The 25,542-nt window shown below is 31.5% G+C and overlaps 1 protein-coding gene across 9 annotated transcripts in view; it reads left to right on the forward strand.

The window, feature by feature from the left end:
• The window catches only part of LOC127725855 (uncharacterized), a 91,391-nt gene that overhangs the window by 11,710 nt on the left and 54,139 nt on the right, over nucleotides 1–25,542 (forward strand). For 3 of the 9 annotated variants that reach the window (XM_052233177.1, XM_052233176.1, XM_052233178.1), the window contains exons 4-13: nucleotides 4,135–4,346; nucleotides 4,773–4,888; nucleotides 5,181–5,318; nucleotides 6,134–7,739; nucleotides 8,424–8,647; nucleotides 9,592–10,207; nucleotides 10,622–10,780; nucleotides 11,142–11,228; nucleotides 11,517–11,577; nucleotides 12,006–18,797. In XM_052233177.1, the coding sequence (XP_052089137.1) occupies nucleotides 4,135–4,346; nucleotides 4,773–4,888; nucleotides 5,181–5,318; nucleotides 6,134–7,739; nucleotides 8,424–8,647; nucleotides 9,592–10,207; nucleotides 10,622–10,780; nucleotides 11,142–11,228; nucleotides 11,517–11,577; nucleotides 12,006–12,024 (3,238 nt within the window). In that variant the 3' untranslated portion in view covers nucleotides 12,025–18,797. Of the gene's footprint in view, nucleotides 1–4,134; nucleotides 4,347–4,772; nucleotides 4,889–5,180; nucleotides 5,319–6,133; nucleotides 7,740–8,423; nucleotides 8,648–9,591; nucleotides 10,208–10,621; nucleotides 10,781–11,141; nucleotides 11,229–11,516; nucleotides 11,578–12,005; nucleotides 18,798–25,542 lie in introns of those variants that run through there. The other 6 variants (XR_007993235.1, XR_007993234.1, XR_007993236.1 and 3 more) reach the window with 4 other exon arrangements.

Genomic DNA, 25,542 nt, shown 5'->3' on the forward strand with positions numbered 1-25,542 from the left:
TCAATTTAAAAAAAATTATAATTTGTTATTTAAAAAAGTAAAGCATAGTGTTAAGTGCATTGGCGAAAATATGCAGAGTAACGAACGTAAAATGCAAAACCCAAATGTAGTTCAGGTACAAATGGAGAGAACGCACAACTGCAATGCGGCAATTGGTACAATTTCCAGTTGATCTGAACTGACTAATATTGTCAGTATCATCGGACTTGCCGTGGTATGAAAATTATCTTGTCAGTTCACTTTCTCGCATAGACGGGTGAATCGCACAAGGAAATTTTTTTTCTGCAATAAGACACGAGTGTTTAATGATTTTGTCGTTGTTTCTTTAATTCTATACATTGATATACGAGGTATCAAAACCAGCTATAATTTTCATTTATTATGGTACTAATCTGGTTCTATTCCGATCTTTTATCTTTTATTGCGAAGAATTTGTTCACTCACTGTGAAGTGCTACAATTCAAAGTATGCACAACACATAAAGACTCTTCTGAATGGATAAATGCTATGAGGTCGTTGATACAAATCATTTTTTTAAAAACTGAATGGGTCTATGAATATTGTTGCTACATCAATCTTTAAAGACCCAAATGTTGCAAAACACCTGTCCTACCTCCATGACAAATATGTTGTTGTCCCCGCAGATAAAGCTCCAAACAACATCGTTTTTGTGTGTAAAGAACATTAAATTAATTGCTTGATAACTGAATTGGGTATTGACATTTCACTTCGAAACTCAACTTATACCCCCACGGCACTTACCAAGGAGGAAATCCTGGATAATCATAGGTCAGTTCTATGTTCCTTTGGTATTTCAACCAAAGATGAAGAACTGGAACTTCCATCACTGTATTGGATACCTAAACTACATAAGTGTCCTTACAAACAACGTTATATTGCTGGGTCTTTCTAGTGCTCCACGAAACCTCTTTCTAAATTATTAACATCAATTTTATCAGCAATTTAAGCCGGGCTTTAAAGTTATTGAGAAACTACCTATTCTAGATGTGGCGTGAATCAGATGTGGATACTAAAAAATTCCAAAGATCTTTTAGAGTACATACAACCTAAGACTTTTTTGTCCTTTTGAGCTCACCGTTCAGAAGGAACTGTGAGCTTTTGACATCACTTGGCGTCCGTCGTCGTCCGTCGTCGTCCGTCTGTGTAAACTATTTCAAACATCTTCTCCTCTGCAACTACCTAACCAATTCCAACCAAACTTAAGCTGAATGATGCTTTGGGTATTTAGAATCAAGTTTGTGTTTTATTTACTGTTTCGTCAGATAACATGGCTGTCATGACTAAAATTAGAACATAGGGGTAAAATGCAGTTTTTGGCTTATATCTCAAAAACCAAAGCATTTAGAGCAAATATGACATGGGGTTACAGTGTTCATTAGGTAAAGTTCTATCAGCCCTGAAATTTTTAGTTGAATCTGATAACCCATTGTTGGGTTGCTGCCACTTAATTGGTAATTTTAAGGAAATTTTGCAGTTTTTGGTTATTATTTTGAATATTATTAATGATAAAGATAAACTGTGAACAGCAAAAATGTTCAGCAAGGTAAGATCTACAAATAAGTTAAATGATCAAAATTGTCAATTGATCCCTTAAGGAGTTATTGCTCTTTAAGGACAATTTTACACAATTTGTTTATCATGTTTTCTAACATTAAAAAATCTTCTTCTCTGAAACTACTGAACCAATTCCAACCAAACTTAAGCTGAATGATTCTAAGGGTATCTAGAATAAAGCTTGTGTTTTATTTTCTGTTTCGTAAAAAAACATAGAACGTAGGGGTAATTTTTGGCTTATATCTCAAAAACCACAGCATTTAGAGCTAATCTGAGATAAAAATGTTTATTAGGCCAAGCTCTGTCAGCCCTGAAATTTTCAGATGAATTTAACAACCCATTGTTGGATTGCTGCCACTTAATTGGTAATTTTAAGGAAATTTTGCAGATTTTGGTTATTATCTTGAATATTATTAATGATAAAGATAAACTGTAAACAGCAAAAATGTTCAGCAAAGTAAGATCTACAAATAACTTCGGATGACCAAAATTGTCAATTGTCCCCTTAAGGAGTTATTGCCCTTTAAAATCAATTTTTCACAATTTGTTCATTTAGTTTGCTTACTTTAAAAAATCTTCTCCTTTGAAACTGCTGAATCAATTTCAGCCAAACTTGGGCTGAATGAGTTTCAGAATATCTAGTATAAGTTTTGTATTTTATTTTCTTGTACGTCAAGAAACATAGCCACTATGGCTAAAATGAAACATAGGGGTAAAATGCATTTCTTTGATTTTGAAGAAAATATGACAGATACAAAGAACATTTCAATGGGAGTTTTAAGCCATTCATTAATATATATTAAAAAGCAAAAATAATCATTGATGAAAGATTTAGGCAAAAAATGACAGGTGAGCGATTCAGGCTCTTGAGAGCCTCTTGTTTTTATAGCTCTTCTTCTTTTTTATAAGCTTTGGAGTTTCAAATATTTTGGCCTCGAGCATCACTGAAGAGACATTGATTGTCGAAATGTGCATCTGGTGCAGAAAAATTGGTACCGTTTATATTATTTTGCCTTGCAATAGTATTAAAACATTTGACTATTCTACACTTTACACAAGTATTCCCCATTCCAAACTCAAAGACAAATTGAAAGAGTTGGTCCTGCTTTGTTTCACAAAAAAGAATGGCCAAGGTAGATAACAGGATCTTGTTTTAGGAAGGGATAAATCGTACTTTGTAAAAAATCACTCTGATTCAAACAAAAAATTATCTGAAACTGACATTATCAAGATGCTTGATTTCTTGATTGACAACATATTTGTTACGTTTGGAGGACGTGCTTTTCAACAAACAATCGGTATTCCCATGGGGAGCAACTGTGGTCCTCTTCTTGCCGACTTGTTCTTTTATTTAAATGAGGCTTACCTCATACAGGAACTTCTTAGGAAGAAAGAAAAGAAGTAGTATCCTTTAACTTTACTTTCTGCTATATAGATGATGTTCTCTCACTAAATAATTAAAAATTTGATGACTATTTTGAACGCATCTATCCCATCGAACTTGAGATGAAGGATACAACAGATACAGTTAAGTCTGCCTCATATCTTGACTTACATCTAGAAATTGACAATGAGAGTAGTTTGAAAAAAAAAACTTTACGACAAAAGAGATGATTTCAGCTTCCCAACTTTAAACTTTCTATTTTTATGTAACAACATTCCAGCAGCGCCTGCATACGGAGTATATATTTCCAAGTTGATACGATATTCCAGGGCTTGTTTTCCTTCATAGAGGGGTTGCTGCTGATAAGGAAGCTATTTAACCAAGAGTTCCAAGAGGTGAAGTTGAAATCATCACTTCGTAAATTTTACGGACGCCATCACGAATTGGTTGACCGTTATGGAATATCCGTTTCAAACATGACAGCGGATATGTTCCAATTGTCGTAACTACAATCCCGTTCCTTTTTCCCCTAATGTGACCTACCGAATTTGAATTATTACCGGGTTTGTACTAACATGAGCAACACGACGGGTGTCACATGTGGAGCAGATCTGCTTACACTTCCGGAGCACCTGAGATTACTCCCAGTTTATGACGGGGTTCGTGTTGCTCAGTCTTTAGTTTTCTATGTTGTGTTTTGTTTACTGTTGTTTGTCTGTTGGTCTTTTTCTTTTTTTTAGCCATGGCGTTGACTGCTTATTTTCTACTTATGCGTTTGAATGTCCCTTTGGTATCTTTTGCCTTTCATTTAATATTATCAAATCAAAATCGAAAAGTTAATACGCTCAGCAAACGTCATGATTTTTTGACTAGGTTTCTGGTGACAAATAAAGTACCTGACATTGAAAGAGGCAAAACTAATCTGTAAAAAATCAGGCTACAAATAAATATCCGTACAAACAAAATGTTTTATACGACTATAAATCGTTTGATTCGTTCATACGGGTCGCCGTGACTTTTTATACATTTGAAATTCAAAGGTTTTTTTTTTTGGCTTCCTTGTTTGTATTACAGCAATTAAACAAGAACAGTTTGGTTACTAGAACACAAGACTATTTTGGAAGCATTGAAGTTCAATAAGGACATAAAATGCATGTTAATATTTCTAAATTCAGGGAACAAAGAAGCTATAGACATTTCCTCCGCACAACTATAAACAAATTCAGAGAGTTACGGGGGTCTAGTTCAGGCAAAGATTCAAACATAGTGAATGTGGAAGAAAATGATGTTCAAGATGAGATACTAGTTGAAGAAAATATTCTACAACAGAAACTTTTAGATTATTTCCGGAAACAGCTGGGAAATGGGGACACTGTGAGCAAAAAACGTGAGACAATTTCATAATTTACGTTTGAGGAAGTATTTGTACCTCACTGAATGTTATGATGATGATTTAAAAAACAGAATATTCAATACATTACATTTTTAACATACAGTAGATCAACACTTTCCATGCAAGCCTGTGTATCTGTCTGGTTTCACTGATCAATTATAAGACCACTGTTTATTTTTTATTCCATTTAACAAAACATTTGATCAATATACTACCAAGATCATTATTGTGTGAACTTTCATTTCTTAATATTTGTCTTTTCTTTATAAATGAAACTTCTTTGTAAAATTCATTCATAAAATAAAAAAATCTTGACAACAAATCTGAAAAAATCTGAAAATTGAAGACAACATGAGAAATGAGTTCCTAATAACAAAAATTATCTAGTTAATTGTACTGTAATCATTCCTAAATTTTCAGAAATATTAATGTTTGATAACATTGACGATGTAACCACGAATCCTGACGAGAAGACAAAGCTTTTAGCATTTTTCAAAACTCTACTCGAGATGATGCAAAGCAGGAAAAAATGCATGGTATGTTATTGATAGTGTTTATGATTTTTGGTCGATTTGAATGATAAAGTAATTAATTATATTCATGTTTTAAGAAAACCAAATAAGGTCACTTACTACGTTGGAGCTGGAAATTTTTCGTTAGAACACTGCAAATTTCCTTCGTATCTTTACATTCTTAATTTATATAGATCATTAAATATCAACTTTTACTTCTGAAAGTGCTATTATTTATGAAATGTTTCATTTAAAAAATATGAGTTTGGTAAGATGTGTTCGAAGTTATTTTACAATTCATTTTCTCCAATTACAGATGAGAATGATTATTACTTCTCGGGATAATTTTCTGATGACAACTGGGCAAGATATGGTACATAGTCTGGTCAAAGTTGAAGTAACACGTTTGGATAGAGAAGACGCAAATAACCTAGTGAGAATGAGTACAAAACAGGTACCTTTGCATATCTTTTTATGTTTTTCATAAATTTTTTATGATATTTATGGTAAATTTCTAACACGCAACTACAAAGGGAAAAGTATTGGAAGTCAGTTGAATCAGTAACAAAACTATGAAGTCCACATTCACATTAATAAATACACTCATCATAGATACCAAGATTAAAATTTTGTACGCCAGACGCGCGTTTCGTCTACAAAAGACTCATGAGTGACGCTCGAATCAAAAAAGTTAAAAAGGCCAAATAAAGAACGAAGTTGAAGAGCATTGAGGACCCAAAATGCCTAACAAATACTTAAGGCATCATACAGTTCTCTTTTAATTATCCAGGAAAACCTTTTTTGGAATTATAATTCAAATTATAATTCATAATTTGAATTATAATTAAAAAAAAACAAGAATTTCCATAGGGAAGAAGGATAATTGATTTGTTGCAAATATAATAATGACATAACGACATGGATAATATTACTTGATAAATTCATATCTATTGATTTTTGGTGTCCCTTTTTTAAGGTATTCAAATTTCATCTTCTGCTATCCTATCATAGAATATTAGTTTTAATATTCTAAAATTTAAGGAAAGAAACAATTCTACAAAAACAAACAAAAAAATCAGATTGCTCGTACAAAAAAAAAAATAAATCCAAAGAATCGAAATAAAAACAAAAAGGAAATTGAGCTATTTGACATATCTATGGCATGTTTAGATAAATAAACATGTTGTTATAGTTACCTTAATACACAGAACTCGAATCATAATTTAAATGGCAGCTCAATCCTAACATTGATTCACTTTTTATTTTCAGTCCAACCTTGAGATAAAGCAAATTAACTTCATTGTTCGAGTCTGTGAAGCTTGTCCACTGGCGCTTCGAGTTATATGTGATGCAATCAATAATGCCCCCAACATTGACAATCTGATAAAATTTCTAGAAATAAGAACAGAATCACTTTCAACATCTGTTTTAAGTATGACCGATTGTTTGAATCAACCGTTTAAAAATCTTGGTGACCACAAGTATACTCTTTGTAAGTTGTCATTGTTCGGTACGTCCAAATTTAGCCTTAGATCAGCAGCCATTATTGACCGAAATGAACAGGACATAGATAAAAGAAATGAATCTGAAAGTCTTGGTGATTTAAAGATAACTCTTCTACTTTTTAAAAGTCGACATCTTATTGAAATTGAAAATGAAGTGGAGGACGAAAATTGTACAGAAAAGTTGCAAAACGAGTCTGAAGTCTTAATTGCTGACCAAGAAATATTTTCACTTCATCCGTTAGTATACAAGTTTTTACAAGAAAAAGAGCATGAATCAGATGTAGCACAAGCATTGGAAAAGGCGAAATATAATTACTTAATACTTTTTGATGAGCTTGTTATGAACATTGGTCAAGAGTATGATATAAATGTATTAACTGCAAGAGAAAAATCTGAAAAGTTGAAAGTACACATTGCAAAATATATACAGCTTATGGAAAGTTACGAGAATATATCGAATCTTCCAAATATGCAAGGTTTAACATCAACTGAGGATACAAAACACAGAAACAATGTTGCTCTGATGATCCTTAAACCGGAGCAACACCTTTCTTTTATTCAGCAGATGAGCTGCAAGAACTGGTCTTATCCTTTGATAAAGGTTTCATGGGAGGCAGAATACGTGACAGCTATGATTAGATATGACCAACCAGATATTAACATTGACAACATATGCAGCGATATACTTAATACGATTAATAATATTTGCAGTAACGACTTGAGTGATACGGAGAAGTGGCAACTTCTTATCTTGCATGGTAGAATGCTTTACAATTGTGGTCGTCTTAAAATGGAAACTGACTCGAAAGAGTCTGAGATGTATTTTAATCAAGCGGAACATATTTTTAAACATAAAGAGTTGCGACATAAGCAAGAGCGTAAGAAATACTTAGCAGATATTTACAACTGCTTAGGATGTGTATATTATCGACTGTATGAGACTGAAAAGGCTATAAATTTCCACAAGAAGGCTCTCGACAGTCAAAATAAAAGTCACAGTCAAAATGAAAATACTCTTGCATTCCTTGCAAACATTGGGGCTTGTCATTTTCGACTTGGAATACAACACTTGCGAGATAAAGAAAAAGAAAAATGTGAACAGGAGATGAAAAAGGCACTAACGTTTTATAATGATAGTATAACAGTAGCCGAAGCATTGAAAATGGACAGAACTGATATTTACTTGAAGAAATTGAAGAACAGGGGAGATGTTCTGACTATGCTTCATCAATATAAAGAGGCAAAGAAAGACTATCAAGAGTGCTTGGACATAGTTAAGACATTGTATGTTTCACCAAGTCGTAAGGAAATACTCTCTCTTCACGCTCAAGGAGATTTGATCCGAAAGATGATTGCAAGTAAAACTAGAGGTACTTAATTATCTTCTTTTTAAATCATCATTATTAACGAAATAACTAGGCCTTATCTTTTCATAATTTCTGTTTTATCTTATTTGTATTAGATGTTTCATTATCTCAATCAGTTACAACATTATAAAAATAAACCAAGCTTTTTCTATTTCTTGAAGCATACGATAGTTATCGTGTTTGACATAGTTATCATGATGATTTGCAGAACTCTTATATTTATTAATTGTGAAATGATTTATCACTATCGAACATTGTAGTTGTTGTTGTTGACGAATTGAGCATCGTGGTTCATTTTGGGAAGGGTTTCTCTGTTGCTCAAACTTTGCTTACCTATGTAGTTTAGTTTTTCGATTCCTGTTTTTGTCGTATGGTTATCAGATTGTGTTTTGCAATTATCTTCGTCTTATCGTTTTAATTAATGCAAATTATGTTCTTATTTGTTTAACTTACGTGAAATTTGTTCAATTCATTTTTTACTTTTGATGGATTGACGAGATTTGAACATCGTTAATTATGGTAAACTACTGGTGTCTCTAATTATCGTAAATACAGAATATATTTTCTGAAAATTTTCTCACGTAATATTATATTAAGGATTTCCCATAGCAGATCAATTATCTTTTAAGTAACCCTGTTCGGGTAAGTTTCAACAGTATAAACAACAGTTCCAATCTTATTTTGAAGGTTCTTTTTCGAGTGACGTAATGGACGAAGAAAGAAATCAAGAAGAAAGGTACAGCCTGGTGGACGAGGGTTTAGAAATATATGAAAAATTAAAGAACATGTTAAACAGTGAAATTTTCCCAGGCGACCACGAATCATTTAACAAAATAAAGAAGAATCATTTATATTTCTTGAAACAGCAACATGAGGCTTCAAAATTCGAAGACACAGAAAAATTTTACTCGGTAAGAGCGGTTTTAATTTTGTCAATTTTGATAATCAAGTAACTTATCGACTTAACATACCACAAAATTCATATGTAAATTTTTTAACACATTTCCAAAAAAATAAGGTTATATAGTTGGTAAGTCCATTGATACAGCATGTAACTATCTTTCAAAAAAGTAAAATAATAGGTTACCATACCAACGACTATAGTGGACATTTTTGAGACATGTCAACATTCAAAGGAGAATATAAAATACAAGAAATTATTCCTCCGAAAAAAAAATTCTTACACATTTCGAACTAAGCTTCAAGATGGATATAAGGTAATCTAAAATGGTCAATTTATCTAATTTACATTGGAATCGGTCGTGCTTTTCTTTTCCGACAATGAGTGAAAGTAAGGAAGTCGGTCTGGATAAAAGGACGCTTATATAAAAAAAAATAGAATACGAAAGTGTGTGTCAACCATTTCAATTTATATATTCTTTACTTTTAAAAGAGCGGCGAAATATACCAAAGGGACATACAAACTCATAAGTCGAAAATAAACTGACAACACCATGGCAAAAAAAGAAAAAGACCAAAAGACAAACAACAGTATACAAAATACAACATAGAAAACTAAAGACGGAGCAACACAACCCTGTCTAAAAACCGGGGTTGATGTCATGTGCCCCGGAATCGTAAGCAGATACTGCTCCACGTGTGGCACCTATCGTGTTGCTCATGTAAGAACAAATGCTATTCTAAGTAAGACAGATGATATATTTTTTACTTTTACAAAAAGCATTGAAGATACCTGCTATTATAAATGCAATTCTAGTTTCAAGATGTACTTCTTTTACTACACGTCTTCAAACTAAAGTAATCTTTAAATTTGTTAAAAAGACGCGAATAATGTCTACACTTAATTGAAAAATATTCACGATTGATGAATTAATCAAAGGATTTGAATACATAGGCGTACCTGACAAGAGGTCTAGATGATGATACAGATTCATCTATGTCGACAAAAAGCAGCAGCACAGATTCGGGTGAGGGTAGTGGAGATGAAACTGAACCTGAACACAATTCACACAGTCGAGGTTCAAGTATATCACCCCGGCATTCAGAAATAGAAGACGAAGGAGCAAGCAATGAAATTAATATTCACGGTAATATAGTTGACCAAACCAGCTGGATGATAAAAAAGAAACAAGAATTCAAATTGCCTTTACGAGTACCTGCAAAAAGAAGTGCTGATGAAATAAATCGGTCTCCACAGAAAAGAACATGTCGTCGCGCGTCAAGTTCTAGTTCAGGTGTCTCAAGTATGGGAAGTTGTACACCAGACGTAGAAAAGGCTAGTTTAGGACAATTCAGAGAATCTCTTCAATCAAGTCACGGGAGTTCATTCGAAGATGATGTATTTCCAAAAACAAAAACAGAGAACAGTGACAGAAAAGAAGCAAAAACAGATCCTGGATGGGTTGAACGAAGATCTACATTATTGTCATTCGGCTCTGGTTCGTTGGAAGAAAGTACAGTGGTTGATGAAGAAGTTGTACCAAAAAAAAAGAAACGGGAATTAGAAACAAGTAAGTGGTTGAAAAATAAAGCTATACCACAATATTGAAAATCATGCTGATATTCATGATTATCTAATTTTTGACACAATTATAGTATGAATATCTATATATGTATCTATAACAGCCTACCTCTGTCTAGGTTTAATGCGTTTAACAGGAGTAATTCAATTTATTTGTTACTGGAATAATTGAAAGTTTTAAACAATTCTTTCACTGAAACTTGAATATAACCAAATGAATCTAGACGTTACCTAAAATAACTTCCTTGGTGTATTATAAAGTAAAAAATGTTTTACACAGATTTTCTAACAGTTGAAAACATAGTTTTCATTTTGCATGAAATGGTAGAAAATGTAACTGTAACTATTTTTGTCTTTATTTATCTGTATTTGTACATTTAACTTGTTCTTCATATTGTATAAGCAGCATTTGGTACACCAGCTACTTTTGATGAAACCTTGTCCTCTGCAAAATCTTTGAAGAAGCAAAAATCGGAAGATTGGATGATAAAAGAAAAATTGTCTCCATTTTTTGTAGACAGACGGAAAGACAGTAGTTCCCAGACAGATTCAAGAAATATAGGTTCGTAATTATAATTACACACGTACGCCGTTAGAACACCTTTTATATGAACAAAATTGGTATATATATTGTTGTAAGTGAACACCAAAAACTACCATTAAACAAGCCATTTTTTTTAAAAGCAAATGGTAATTGTTAATAATAACTTTGAATAAGGCAAACTTAATATGTTATCAGTATCAAAATGTAGTATATTAATCAATTCCATGCAATTATATCATAACCCGAAACAATAAACGCTTAACACACTATTCATATTAAAAGACACTATTGCATATAAGTTTATGGCAATATCCTTGCCTTAAATGCTTTACACTTACTTTCTAAAAACAGCTGGCTGACTAAAAACTGAATTTTGCAGATAACATAGTTGATGAATTAGAAGATTTGATTCACTCTGTGCAGCCAAGAATGAGATCTCTAATTAGAGATATAGATTCACGAAAAGGTATGTGTAATCAGAACATCGTATTCTCCATATATTTTGAAAATGATAAATAAATAATAAATAATAAAAAATAGTCATCCAATTTCATTTCCAAAAGTTGACTATTTGTACGCACTTCCAAGGTAAGAACAAGACTGCTGTTATGATTTTAAATTATCTTTATTGCAAAGGAATAATATCTTCTAAAACTAAACATCACTAAGCTAAATCTTGAAATCGAAATCAAGTCAAGATGAACTATAACTTACCTGCTACTAAAATAAATGAAGATTAAATATCTCTTTTCAGCACGACTAATTGATGACATAAATGGAAGACCGACTATTCAGTACAAAGACGAAGGTTTCTTGTAAGTCCGATTTATATATACTTATTGTACACATATGTATTCACTTTTAATGGAAAAAATAGATCAAAAGCATTTTGTATCTAAAAAAAATCACCAAAGATACCAGGCTTATAATCTTATACGCCATACAAGCATTTCGTCTAAGCAAGACTCATTAGTGACGCTCGACTATAAAGTAAAAAGGCCAAATACAGTACGAAGAGACCGTGTTTATTTATTTTGAAAACATTTCCATTTCCTTTTACATGTTTTATAAATAGAAATTGTTACACGCTATGCATTTTTCAATTGGCGACAAGCCAAAAGCAAAAGTTTTCTATTCCTCCCTAAGAATAGTATACAACAGAACATGAACAACTTAATGCGAGGAAAACCCTAGATTCATATTTACCAAGTCATTTTATATATTTACCTGTGTCTTATTTCAGTGACGATACTGGTTCATAAAATCAGGTTGTGGAAGATAGAAAATGGAAAACTATCGTCAATTTACGAAATTATGATCGGTATGAAATGTTTTGATATTATTTAAACGAATTGTATTTTTTGTGTTATTTATTATTTACTAGAGAATTGTTGAAATCTATCGTTCATCAGAATGTTAAATTTTTTAAAATTGTAAAATTCACACACACTGTTCTGGAATGTATTCTAGTCACGTCAATGGCTGCTATAAGTTAAGACGCTGTATGCATATGCTTACAGACTCAACAAAAATGTGTGTTCGAAACAAATACATTATTTTTCTAGCAAATGTTTTGATTTAATATGACATGACTACATTCCAGAACAGTGTGTGTGAATTTTACAAACGAAGATGTTGAACAATTGCAATTGATTATAATTTTTATATATATTTACATCATCAAAGATATTATAAATGTTTTACATTTTAGAAATGATCTCCGCAAAACGATTTATATTACCTTTTTTTTTATCCCCTTGTTTATTACTTGAATTTCGTTTTTTTTTTAATCTCCACAAAAACTGTGTACAAATATTTATACACATATATTTTAAGTGCTGTTAAAGAGAATGTCACAAATACTCATTTTTGATATATTTTAATATAGTGACAATGTTTTGTTATAAGTAAATATATGTGTAGGACACAAGGTATGGTGGTATGTCACCCTTAAAATGCGATGGTTATGGTTTGGTAGACTGTTTGTGATTTTTATCACTAAAGTGTGACTCGCTGAAATTTGATACTGTCTTCCAGCTATCACATTGGGAAAAAATTTATATAACTATATATGTCTATGCAAACTTCAGTACGATCAAAAAGTAAAATCACAAAAATACTGAACTCCGAGGAAAATTCAAAAAGGAAAGTCTCCAATCAAATGACAAAATCAAAAGTTCAAACACATCAAACGAATGGATAACAACTGTCATATTCCTGACTTGGTACAAGCATTTTCTTATGTAGAAAATGGTGGATTGAACCTGGTTTTAAAGCTAGCTAAACCTCTCACTTGTATGACAGTCGCATCAAATTCCATTACATTTACAACGATGCGTGAACAAAACAAACATACACAAAGGTAAAAATGTCAAAAATAGGGGTACAGCAGTCAACATTGTGTTATCATCTTAATCACTATAAAAACAAACAAATGTAACGAAGACGCACAAAAAGGCATACATCAAATTTAACATCCTCATTTTGCTTATATTATACGATTTTATTTATCTATGTAAAATCAACCCATAAAGGATGGAAGGTTTTAAGTACTGGCGTAAAATCGCGCGTTTGAAATTCGCACAGGTAGACATAAAATAATTTTGTCGTTCAAAGTATGACGGGATAATCATTAAATAAACATAACAAAGGAAAATCAAAGTCTACAATGGCAGACCATCCACATCATAACTCTTTAAAATAATTAAACAAACTGTCACAAAAATTATACTTTATTACATGTGAATCATGTTAACTTTTTAATATAATGATATATTTATAGAATCATGTCTGTTATTAAAGACGTTATGTTGACCTCCAGATGTCTTTTGGTTATTTCTGTTGCTGTCTCATTGACGCATACCCCACATGTTGTATTTTTGATAGTACCGGCAGACAAACCAAGTTATGTATATTAAAAATAAGTCAAATCACTGTCACAAACATGGACTTTATTTCATGTGAATCAAGTGAATTTAAAATAAAACGCACATTTTGTGTAGTGGCTTTGTGCATTGACAGTGACCGTCACATACATACCTGTTTGTATGCTGTGGAAAATTAAATCCTAAATTTGTTATTGATTTTAAAAATATTTTATGGAATTTCGATTCATTCCACCATCTTTTTGTCAGCTATTGTACGTTTATAGAAAATCAAAAGGTTTACTTCAGACAAATTAATTGACCCTAAATGACAACGTAAACAATCCATGTAAATTGTTCTTGATTGGGGTCATTTGTTTTGCAATCAATGAATATTCCTTCTCCAAAAAAACGCTTACATCATCCTCATCATTTTTCTTTGCCGCAACGATCGGAAGTTAAGGTCCCACTGCAATTACGTTGCTAAGGCCCTTTCTTTTGCATACCATCGGTGACGTGTTGGCTATTGAACAGTATAACCATCGTACTTCAGCATATATAACGATCTTACTTTAACTCATACCATCTTTCTTCTGTTTGACCATCGCATTTAAGCAATTACCATAGCACTTTGGAGTCCTACATATGCGGTGTTATTGTTACAGATATTGTAAAATAATATAAAAACAAACTTGCCATTACATGTGTACTATTCCGATTTCTATAAGAGATTGGCAACTTTATTAATGTTTTTATAACACATGTGTGTAATCATTTTTTCAAATAAGGTTTAAAATTTTTGAAAATTGTTATCTTTTTTTCTTTTAAAAAACCATCGTCTGATTCTATAATTCTAGAAAATATACGTCCTTTGGAAACGATTTCATCAGGAAATTATTACAGTTAAAGGTAAAACATTAACAATTTAACAACTTTTAACGAGTTGATGACAATATTTACAATAAATTACTTTTTTCTCATTTCAACAATTCTTCAGTCTGACAAAATAGTAAAATTTCTTTCTTATAATATTTAAAATCTATTAGTGATACAAAGGTTTTAGTCTATAAAAATTGTGATTAAATTAAATTGAAATATTATCTGCCTGCAACTAAAAGATCTCAAAATTATAATAAAAAAAACACATTGTCACGTATTTAATGGTGTATTCCCCCCCCCCCCCCCCCATTCATGTTTCATAAGTTGAGAATCGTATATCTTAAGAGTATTTTTAAAAGCAGCGAGTAGTAGTTTGTTTTTTTTTAACTTGTGTATTTTATTCCGCCGATGTTCTATGATGAAATTTTTTTTTTATAGTTTTAAACAAACTATTGATTCACATCGATAAATTAAATAAATATGTAATGTAGTGGGAAAATGTTGTTATTGACATCACTGTTTGCGAGTTACATTTGATTTTATTAAGAACGGATATTTATTTAGTAAGAAATGACAGACACATATAATGTATAAGTAATAAAAAACCCAATATCTTAAATATATTAAATTCTTTTTTTTTAAAATATCATGCATATCATTTGAAAATAGACAATTCCTGTCATCTAATAACGTGTGCAATGAATGTATTCATTTTCAAATTTTGGATGTTCTTTAGATAAACCAAAAAAATCTTTACTAAAGATTATCATCATCATACATATAATACATATACTATCTGATAATTATTTTAATGAACACATTGAACACTTAAAACTTAAGTAGTGATAAAAAAAAAGACTGCAAAGTGTTGACCTTTTCATCCATGATTGAAACAAATCATTCTGCATCTATATAATTATATCAACTGTCTCTATAGAAATATTATAAATGAATGGTTTGACATTAACTAGGTTATTTGTCAAGTTCAGATCTCATAGACAAACAAAGTTTTACCTGGGTCCATAATGATTTTTTGAATATATTTGATGGATTTTTCTCATGATTTGGTTTTGTAATTTTACATTGCAAATAATACTGTGACATTGTAATGTTATTTGGTATGGTATTTTTATGAATGAAATATTTGACGAATCAATAACTTTTTGATGAAACATTAATTTTTATTTTTATTTCGATTTAAGGTGGATCATTGGTAAATATTTCCTCAGATAGAATTTTCTTATACTTTGTCAGAATGTAGCTTTTTCCATGCTTTTTCAAAAATATAATAAAAAGTATGGGCCACCGTACTACTTTGCTACTACAAGTCGTGCATAATTGCCCAAATTTGCATAGATTGTTCATGAAAAAACACCTTTTTTCTGAATAAAAAGAAATCTATGAGATAGAATTTTGAAATAAAATATAAGAAGATAGGTTTTAAAATATGCTTTAAAATAATAGTAAAAATGGTGTCACCGACCTTATTTTCTTTCCACGAGTAAAAACTGAAAATTTCTCTGTCATTCCTTATAACATTTTTACTATTTGAGTTATCTCCCATTAAATGGGTAAGTTGACAATTTGATTAAAAAGACACAAATATTTGGTATTTGATAAATCAGTCTGAATAATGCAATAAATCACTTATTTTTCTTTTCCCCAATAAACAGTCTAACCCATTAATTGCAAATCCGTCTCAAGATTTGCAGACTCAAGCAAAGAACTAGACCTATTGTGAACTGCTATTTTACAATCCAAGAGCGGTATACAGTTAATCTACCTTAAAAGATAATATTAATTTGCTCCTTTTTAAAATTATATTTTGATCTCAAATTTAGTACAATGCGTTTTATACAGTTTTATATATGTTTATTAACAACATAACTTCAGTTCACATTATAAAGTATGTCTCAGGTCATTATTCACATGTCAACAAAGTTACCACTAAATCATATTCATATACAATTCACAATCAACAGTAGCAGGCAGCTAAATTTATTGGACCAACACCTTGTTGAAGAACAATTTACGTGTTTTAATATGACTTTACTGTATTATATATATTCATTTATCAAATGTAAAATTAGTATAACAGTATGCAGTGCATTAACAATGTAATTCGTTAGCAATAAAAAAATTAGAGTATTTCGTATTTTCTTTGACATTTCATCAGTGAACATCAATTGGATATATAGCTTTCATATTGCATTCCCATTTTGCTATTCATCGTTTATCCACGAATTCTTTAATTTCACCGGAAAAAGCAAATGAGACCGAACGTGGCACCAATATCTATTTACTTTGTTTTCTAGTGTGAGTTTGACAGTGTAACATAAATGGCTAATTTGACATAAGACCTTTAAAATATGGGATTGTGATTTTTTTATTTGATTCAATTGGACTATATATACACAAAACAATATTCCAAAGATCCGATGAAATATTTAAAACAAATTATAGAATTTAACAGATAATACTCATATAAAGAGTATTTTTAAAAGCAGCGAGTAGTAGTTTGGTTTTTTTAAACTTGTGTATTTTATTCCGTCGATGTTTTATGAATAAAGAAAAAAAATATAGTTTTAAACACACTATTGATTAACATCGATAAATTAAATAAATCTGTAATGTAGTGGGAAAATGTTGTTATTGACATCGCTGTTTGTGAGTTACATTTGATTTTATTTAGAACGAATATTTATTTAGTAAGAAATGACAGACACATATGATGTATAAGTAATAAAAAACAATATCTTAAATATATTAAATTCTTTTTTGAATATCATGCATACCATTTGAAAATAGACATTTCCATCTAATAACGTGTGCAATAAATGAATTCATTTTCAAATTTTGGATGTTCTATAGATAAGCCAAAAAAATCTTTACTTAAACTTATCATCATCATACATATAATACATAAACTATCTGATGATTATTTGAATGAACAAATTGAACACTTAAAACTTAAGTAGTGATAAAAAAAGACTGCAAAGTGTTGACCTTTTCATCCATGATTGAAATAAATCATTCTGCATCTATATAATTATATCAACTGTCTCTATAGAAATATTATAAATGAATGGTTTGACATTAACTAGGTTATTTGTCTAGTTCAGATCTCATAGACAAACAGTGTTTTATCACATATACGGGGTGCATAATGATTTTTTGAATATATTAGATGGATTTTTCTCATTATTTGGTTTTGTAATTTTACATTGCAAATAATACTGTGACATTGTAATGTTGTTTGGTATGGTATTTTTATGAATGAAATATTTGACGAATCAGTAACACTTTGATGAAACATTAATTTTTATTTTTATTTTTATTTCGATTTAAGGTGGATCATTGGTATATATTTCCTCAGATAGAATTTTCTTATACTTTGTCAGAATGTAGCTTTTTCCATGCTTATTTCAAAAAAATAAAAAAAGTATTACTCACCGTGCTACTTTGCAAGCTACAAGTCGTGCAAATTGCCCAAATTTGCATAGATTGTTCATGAAAAAAAACACTTTTTTCTGAATAAAAAGAAATCTATGAGATAGAATTTTGAAATAAAATATGGGAAGATAGGTTTAAAAATGTGCTTTAAAAAAAATAAAAAGTAAAAATGGTGTCACCGACTTTGTTTTCTTTCTTCAAGTAAATTTCTCTATCATTCCTTTATAATAATTTTATTATTTCAGTTATCTCCCAATAAATGGGTAGGTGACAATTTTATTAAAAAAACACAAATATTTGGTAACTGATAAATCAATCTGAATAGTGCAATAAATCACTTATTTTTCTTTTCCCCAATAAACAGTCTCACCCATTAATTGCAAATCTGTCTCAAGATTTGCAGAGTTAAGCAAAGAATAAGACATATTGTGAACTGCTATTTTACAACCCAAGAGCGGTATACAGTTAATTTTCCTTAAAAGAAAATATTAACTTGCTTCTTTTTAAAATTATATTTTGATCTCAAATTCAGTACCATGCGTTTTATACAGTTTTATATATGTTTATCACAAAATTAACTTCAGTTCACATTATAAAGTATGTCTCAGGTCATTATTTACATGTCAACAAAGTTACCACTAAATCATATGCATATACAATTCACAATCAACAATAGCAGGTAGCTAATATTTATGGGACCAACACCTAGTGGAAAAAAAAATACGTGTTTTAATATAACTTTACTGTATTATATATATTCATTTATTAAATGTAAAATTAGTAGAACAGTATGCAGTGCATTTACAATGTAATTCGTTAGCAATAAAATGATTAGAGTATTTCGTATTTTCTTTGACATTTCATCAGTGAACATCAATTGGATATATTGTTTTCATATTGCATTTCCATTTGCTATTCATCGTTTTTCCACGAATTCTTTAATTTCACCGGAAAAAGCAAATGAGACCGAACGTGGCACCAATATCTATTTACTTTGTTTTCTAGTGTGAGTTTGACAGTGTAACATAAATGGCTAAATTGACTTAAGACCTTTAAAATATGGGATTGTGATTTTTTTTATTTGATTCAATTGGACTATATATACACAAAACAATATTCCAAAGATCCGACGAAATATTTAAAACAAATTATAGAATTTTTCCTGATTGTGACATTTTAACTGAGTTTTCATTCGGATTGGGGTTACAATTTCTTAGCAGGAGACGCTTACTCTGTCGACGGATTCGATCTTGATGCTTTTGTAGTTTTTGTGTATTAGTTTGATTTGTTTTTTCATAATCGGTTTTTGAGATCTAAACATCGGTTTACTACTGTTGCCCTGGTGTATTCCATGACCTCGAGTCACACATATCTTAAATTCAAGATGCTGTGATGCATCATGATTTCAAAATAGACATTCTGAGTAACTTGATTTATGGTTACCATTTGAAAAATAATGTCAAAGTTCACAGCTATGATGTTTTTGTTAATTTTCACAGGTGAACCAAGTTAGACTATGTGAACTATTTGTTTTCGCTGTTGCTTAAATTTGTTTTACGTCATTTGTTTTCGGAGGAGCCAGATGTTTGTGGTTGGTGCGGTCTTTTTTTTCTCTCAAATAATTATTTTCTTTGGTAATTCCTGTAATCCTTGCTACATGTTATTGATGGAAATATTAAGACAGTTGTGAAAATCGAAAAAAAACTTATTGATTAGTGTATATTTATGAATTTGTAATGTTCCATCTTTTAAAAATATAAAATACAAAAATACAAAATTAGTTGTATTCGGTTGAATCAAAGCAATGTTTAGACAACGATAATGATAAGAATAAAAATTACTTAGTTCTTTCAAAAAAATATGAAACAAATATTTCTTTTGACGATGACCTGTCACTTAAGTGAGTGCTTGCATCTCATATAGCCAAGTGAACTTGAGATTAAGGAATTAACGAAAGTAGATAGTTTGATTCATATCTTGATTTTTCCCTCGATATTGAAACAGATGGACGACTTTGTACTAGATTCTATGACAAATGTGAAGATTTTTAGTTTGCAAATCAACTTTCCATCTACCCTCTTCCCCATCGTATGTCTTTCTCAATTGAAATGTTATTCTCGTGCATGTTCATACTTTTCGGAATTCATAGTCATATATAAGAAGGGATGAGATCCTAACACGGAAACTGCTCCAACAGAATTATGAGAAAGAATGACTTAATCGATGGTACATAAAATCTACGTTCACCATAGCGAACCGGTTGACCTATACGATATGTCTGTGTCTCAACTCACTAGTAGACAGTCTTGAATCTTTAGATACCAGAATAGTAAAAAAAGTCGTTTTATCTTTAACTTTAACGATTGTGTCCTATTCCCGATTGTGTTATTTTGACTGCGTGTGGATGTACATGGCGGAAGAGTTCATGCAATTCCCATCAGTTTTAATTGGTTTCCTTAATTGTTCTTTTTAATAGATTTATGAAATGTAAACATCGGTAAACTGCTGTTGCATAACTAAGAAGTGAACAAATCAAAACGTCAAATAAATTACAATGTTAACAAGAAGATATATAATACTTTCAAGGGAATTCATAAGGGATGGTAATACCTTGAACCCTTGGTTAGCTGTTCGTTAAAATGTTTTTAAAATTGTTTACCAATAGAATGCAACAGTATACAAAGATAGACATACGAATGAACTATTTGAAATTTAAACATTGTCCTATAATAATGATTATTTAGAAGCTGTTATTTATTTTCAAATCCATCGCTTCGAATTTGTCAGTGTCTGCTCTATTATTAAATCTTCTGCATCATTTCCTATACATAATTTCTAGCACTTCTACTGAGGAAATTATTTCGAAATAAGAGTTTTATGCACAAAATTCAGTTCGGCGTTTCGTACATCAACACATCCAATAATGGACAACATAGACATCAACAGAGAAGGCATCTATAATTTAATTAAAAATGTAAATCCTAAAACAGCATCAGGATCAGATAACATAACTGGAATAGTGCTTAAAGAAAACATTAGTACATGCACAGACATACTCACTCTTTTTTTTTTTATACAAAATCAATACAAACAGGAAAAATACCTCATGATTGAAATCACGCAAACGTAACACCTGTTTTCAAAAAAATAGACAAACACCATTATAGGAACTATAGACCAATCTCATTAATATGTGTTTCCTGCAAATAACTAGAACACATAATTCCAAGCAACATCATGAAACACTTTGAATCAAACAACATACTTTCTGACTTGCAACACGGCTTTAGGGCAAATAGATCTTGCGAATCCAAGATAATTTCACTAATTCACCAGCTGTCATCAAATAATGATAAATATATACAAACACATCTAATCATCATGGATTTCGCAAAAGCCTGTGATGAAGTTCCACCCAACCGACTACTATATAAACTAAAATTTTTGGCGTATCAAAACAAGCTACAAATTGGATAAAATCTTTCCCATCAAATCTTACACTAACAGTTATACTAGAAATAAATAAACTCATCATAGATACCAGGATTGAAATTTTGTATTTGCGCTAGACGCGCGTTTCGTTTCCAAAAGACTCATCAGTGACGCGCGAATCAGAAAAAGTTAAAAAGGCCAAAAAAAGTACGAAGTTGAAGAGCATTGAGGACCAAAAACTCCTAAAAGTTTCGCCAAATACAGCTAAGGTAATCCATTCCTGAGGTAGAAAAGCCTTAGTATTTCAAAAATGTAAAGTTTTGTAAACAGTTAATTTATAATCATAACCATATCAATGATAATTCATGTCAACACAGAAGTGCTGACTACTGGGCTGGTGATACCCTCGGAGAATAAAAAGTCCACCAGCAGTGGCCTCGACAACCATTCCTCTGACAATATACCAGTTACATCAGGTGTTCCACAGGGCACTGTATTAGGTCCAATACTATTTTCAATATACATTAATCACTTACCTGACTTTTTACATCAGAGTCAAATCAGTCTCTTTGCTGACGACAGTATCATTTTCCGACAGATAAAATCAACATCAGATTGCCTAAAACTAAAAGACATCCTAGAAAGGGCAATCAGATGGGAACAAGACTGGATAATGCAGTTCCATCTTGACAAATGTAACATACTCCGAGTGACCACAAAGAAAACACCCATTTATTTTTACTATAATATATAAAGGCAACAGTAGTATACCTCTGTTCGAAATTCATAAATCGATTGAGAAAAAAAAAACAAATCCGGGTTACAAACTTAAACTGAGGGAAACACATCAAATATAAGAGAACTACGACACAACAGAAACACAACATTAAAATGTAACACACACAGAAACAAACTATAATATAACAATGGCCATTTTCCTGACTTGGTACAGGACATTTTAAGAAAAAATGGCCACATTCTTGATTCAGTTGAAAATGCCAAATACCTCGGAGTAACAATATCATCAAATTTAAAGTGGAACAAACACATTCAGAACATGATATATACAGCAAACTAGGCCCTTGGATTCAGCAGAAGACATCTAAAAATAACCTCAGTAACCATTTAAGACCGAGCATACCAAGCCCTTATCAGACCAAAACTAAAATACTGCTGCGCCGTCTGGGACCCTTACACAACAGAGAACATTAACTCCATAGAAAAAGTACAAAGACGTGCAGCACGATACGTATGTTCTAAATGCCAATATACTGAAAGTGTTACCAACGTGCTAAACACACTTCACTGACCATCATTACAAGAAAGAAGGCATAACATGTTCCATAGAATTACCAACAACAAAATTGCCATACCATATACTGACATACTAATTAAAAGCAAAGCAAACACTAGGTCTAACCACGAACAAACATACTTACAAATTCGATACGGCAAAGACAGTTACAAATCTAGTTTTTTTTCTGCCAAACTATAAAAGATTGGAATAAATTACCTGAACCAATAGCCTGCAGCACCACCATTGAGTGCTTCAAGGAGAAACTAACCAGAGAAATTCTATTTGACACTTACAAACACATACATGCATAATCTATATCTTGTTTTTATCTTATACCAAAAAATAAAAAAAAATAAAAATTGAAAAATATTACTTACAAACATAAAAATTGAAAAATTAATATGAAATTAGAAAAATAAATTTGCAATTATTGACAATAATGTTAAACCAGGCATGCGCCAGAAAGTAATCATCAACCAGTTGATGTTTTTCTGTATATAAAGAAGAAGAAGAAGAAGAAGAAGAAGAAGAAGAAGAAGAACAACAACAACAACAACACTTAAATATCGTGCAGGCGAAGCGCTTTTCTCGGAACCCTCAAACCCAAATATTTGAAATCCTGTGATGTATAAACAGGTATAAATATTAGGGTGGAAACGACCAAAAGGACCTTAAAAGAATATTCAAATTCTCGAAAGGTCAACTTTGACGGTGAAGTTCATAAAAGTATGTTTGAAATCATGTTATTACCAAAAACACTGACTATTAAGATGATTACACTCTGTTGACTGATGTACCCCTATTTTGGACATGTTTACCTATTGTGTCTGTTTGTTTTGTTCATGCATCGTTGTCAATGTAATGGTATTTGATGCGACTGTCATACAAGTGAGAGGTTTAGCTAGCTATAAAACCAGGTTCAATCCACCATTTTCTACATAGAAAATGCCTGTACCAAGTCAGGAATATGACAGTTGTTATCCATTCGTTTGATGTGTTTGAGCTTTTGATTTTGCCATTTGATTAGGGACTTTCCTTTTTGGATTTTCCTCGGAGTTTAGTATTTTTGTGATTTTACCTTTGAAGTGATAATACCCTCGGAGACCAACAGTTCACCAGCATTTGTATCGACAAAGTGCAAGTAAATAAAAATAACACTTATAGATTTCGCATTTATATGTTACAGAAAATCACACCACAGATAAGTAAAAACAATACCAATTAAAACCAACTTAACATTTTTAACGGTTACTGATGAACACTTCTGTGAATAATAAAATCACACCTTTTCTTATATCCAAATGTCAGCCCGTCTATTTTGTTATAAATATAAAAAATCTGTAATAGACACAACAAGTAAAATTAGTAATTTATTTCTTAAAGAAGACAGACCTGGTGTGTCTACAGGGTTAGCAATTCCTGCTATGCATGAATCATCCGCCAAGCAAATCCACTCAGTCAAAATGTCACAATCAGGAATAGGGCCCAATCTGTAACAGTTTAGAAAGTTCTATAACAGATTATTCTAACAGTTCTAAAAAGAGGTTAGAACTGACCCCAACTGTAATTGGCTAGAAGAAACATTGCAAGGATAAATGGTCAATGACCTCTAGATGGCTTTCGGTTTTGAAAAAGATTGAGTTGCTGTAACAAATCTTCTTTGATAAAGATATATCTGATAGCCAAAACGCACCTGTTTGTATTCTTTTTATCTAACAAAAGTGTCAAGATTATTTAAGTAGGAATAAATTGTAGAGTTGGGATCAAGATTGGATAAAGATAGAGAGAAGATATAAAAGTGGCAATCAAAAATCTTAAGTCCAATAAAAGGAGACAACACCATAGCCAAAAAACTTTTTTTTTAAAAAACGAGACACACAATAATAACAAAACACTACGCAGAAAGACTAAAGATTGAGCAATATGAACCCAGTCAAAAACTGGAAGTTAACTCAGATGCTCTGGACCGATAGCCAGATCCTGCTCCAATAGTAGCACCCGTCGTTTTACTCATTGCCTTTGTCGCATTTGGAAAAGTCACAATCAAGGAAAAGACGATCGATTTCTGGTCACGACAAGTGGAACTTATATGTGGTCATCAGTGACACAGATGTTACGTACCGGTAACCAGATCTAGAATACGTCCGTTAAAACTTTGGAATGAATGATTTAAATTTTATCATTTGGAATTCTTGGTGCAATATCTTCCTTGCAAGCATCAACCTCTAGTAATAATATCATGATTATAAGAAACGCCAGCCCTGGAATAGTCCATATGCAAGCGCTGCTGCTGGAATTTTGCTTCACAAAAATGGTAAGTTATCAATTGGATATTGTAGATGACTTGGCGACAGGTATATCAAAAGCACATATCAAGTGAATTGAAATCGGTACCGTGTTTATTTTAGTATCATAAGTTTGTTTCCGCTTCTGGTGGCCTGTTGTTCTACCCTGGAATAAATGCTTGGTATTAAAATTACATCTTATTCATCGAAATATCTGCATCTCATCTTTCATTTGCCAGGACACATTACATTGTCAGTGGTAGATCAAATAAAAAGCATATTATAGGCATAATACATTTTTTATTGTCACTATCACGAATAAATTGACCGATACGATTTGTCTGTGTCTCACCTCGCTAGCAATATGTAAGGTATAACTCTCAGTTCTTTAGATGCCGATAAAGTCGTTTGTTCCGTAATTCTACCGATTGTGACATGACTGAGTATTGCGGTGTGCATGCTTGACAGGAGAAGATGACTCTGCCGACGCACCGGTCTTGAAACTTTCAACACAAATGTCTAAAATTACCCTCTCCTCTAAAAGACAGAATAGAAATGCTGAATCTGACT

Source organism: Mytilus californianus, unplaced genomic scaffold (genome assembly GCF_021869535.1).
Source record: "Mytilus californianus isolate M0D057914Y unplaced genomic scaffold, xbMytCali1.0.p SCAF_15, whole genome shotgun sequence".
Lineage (NCBI taxonomy): Eukaryota > Metazoa > Mollusca > Bivalvia > Mytilida > Mytilidae > Mytilus > Mytilus californianus.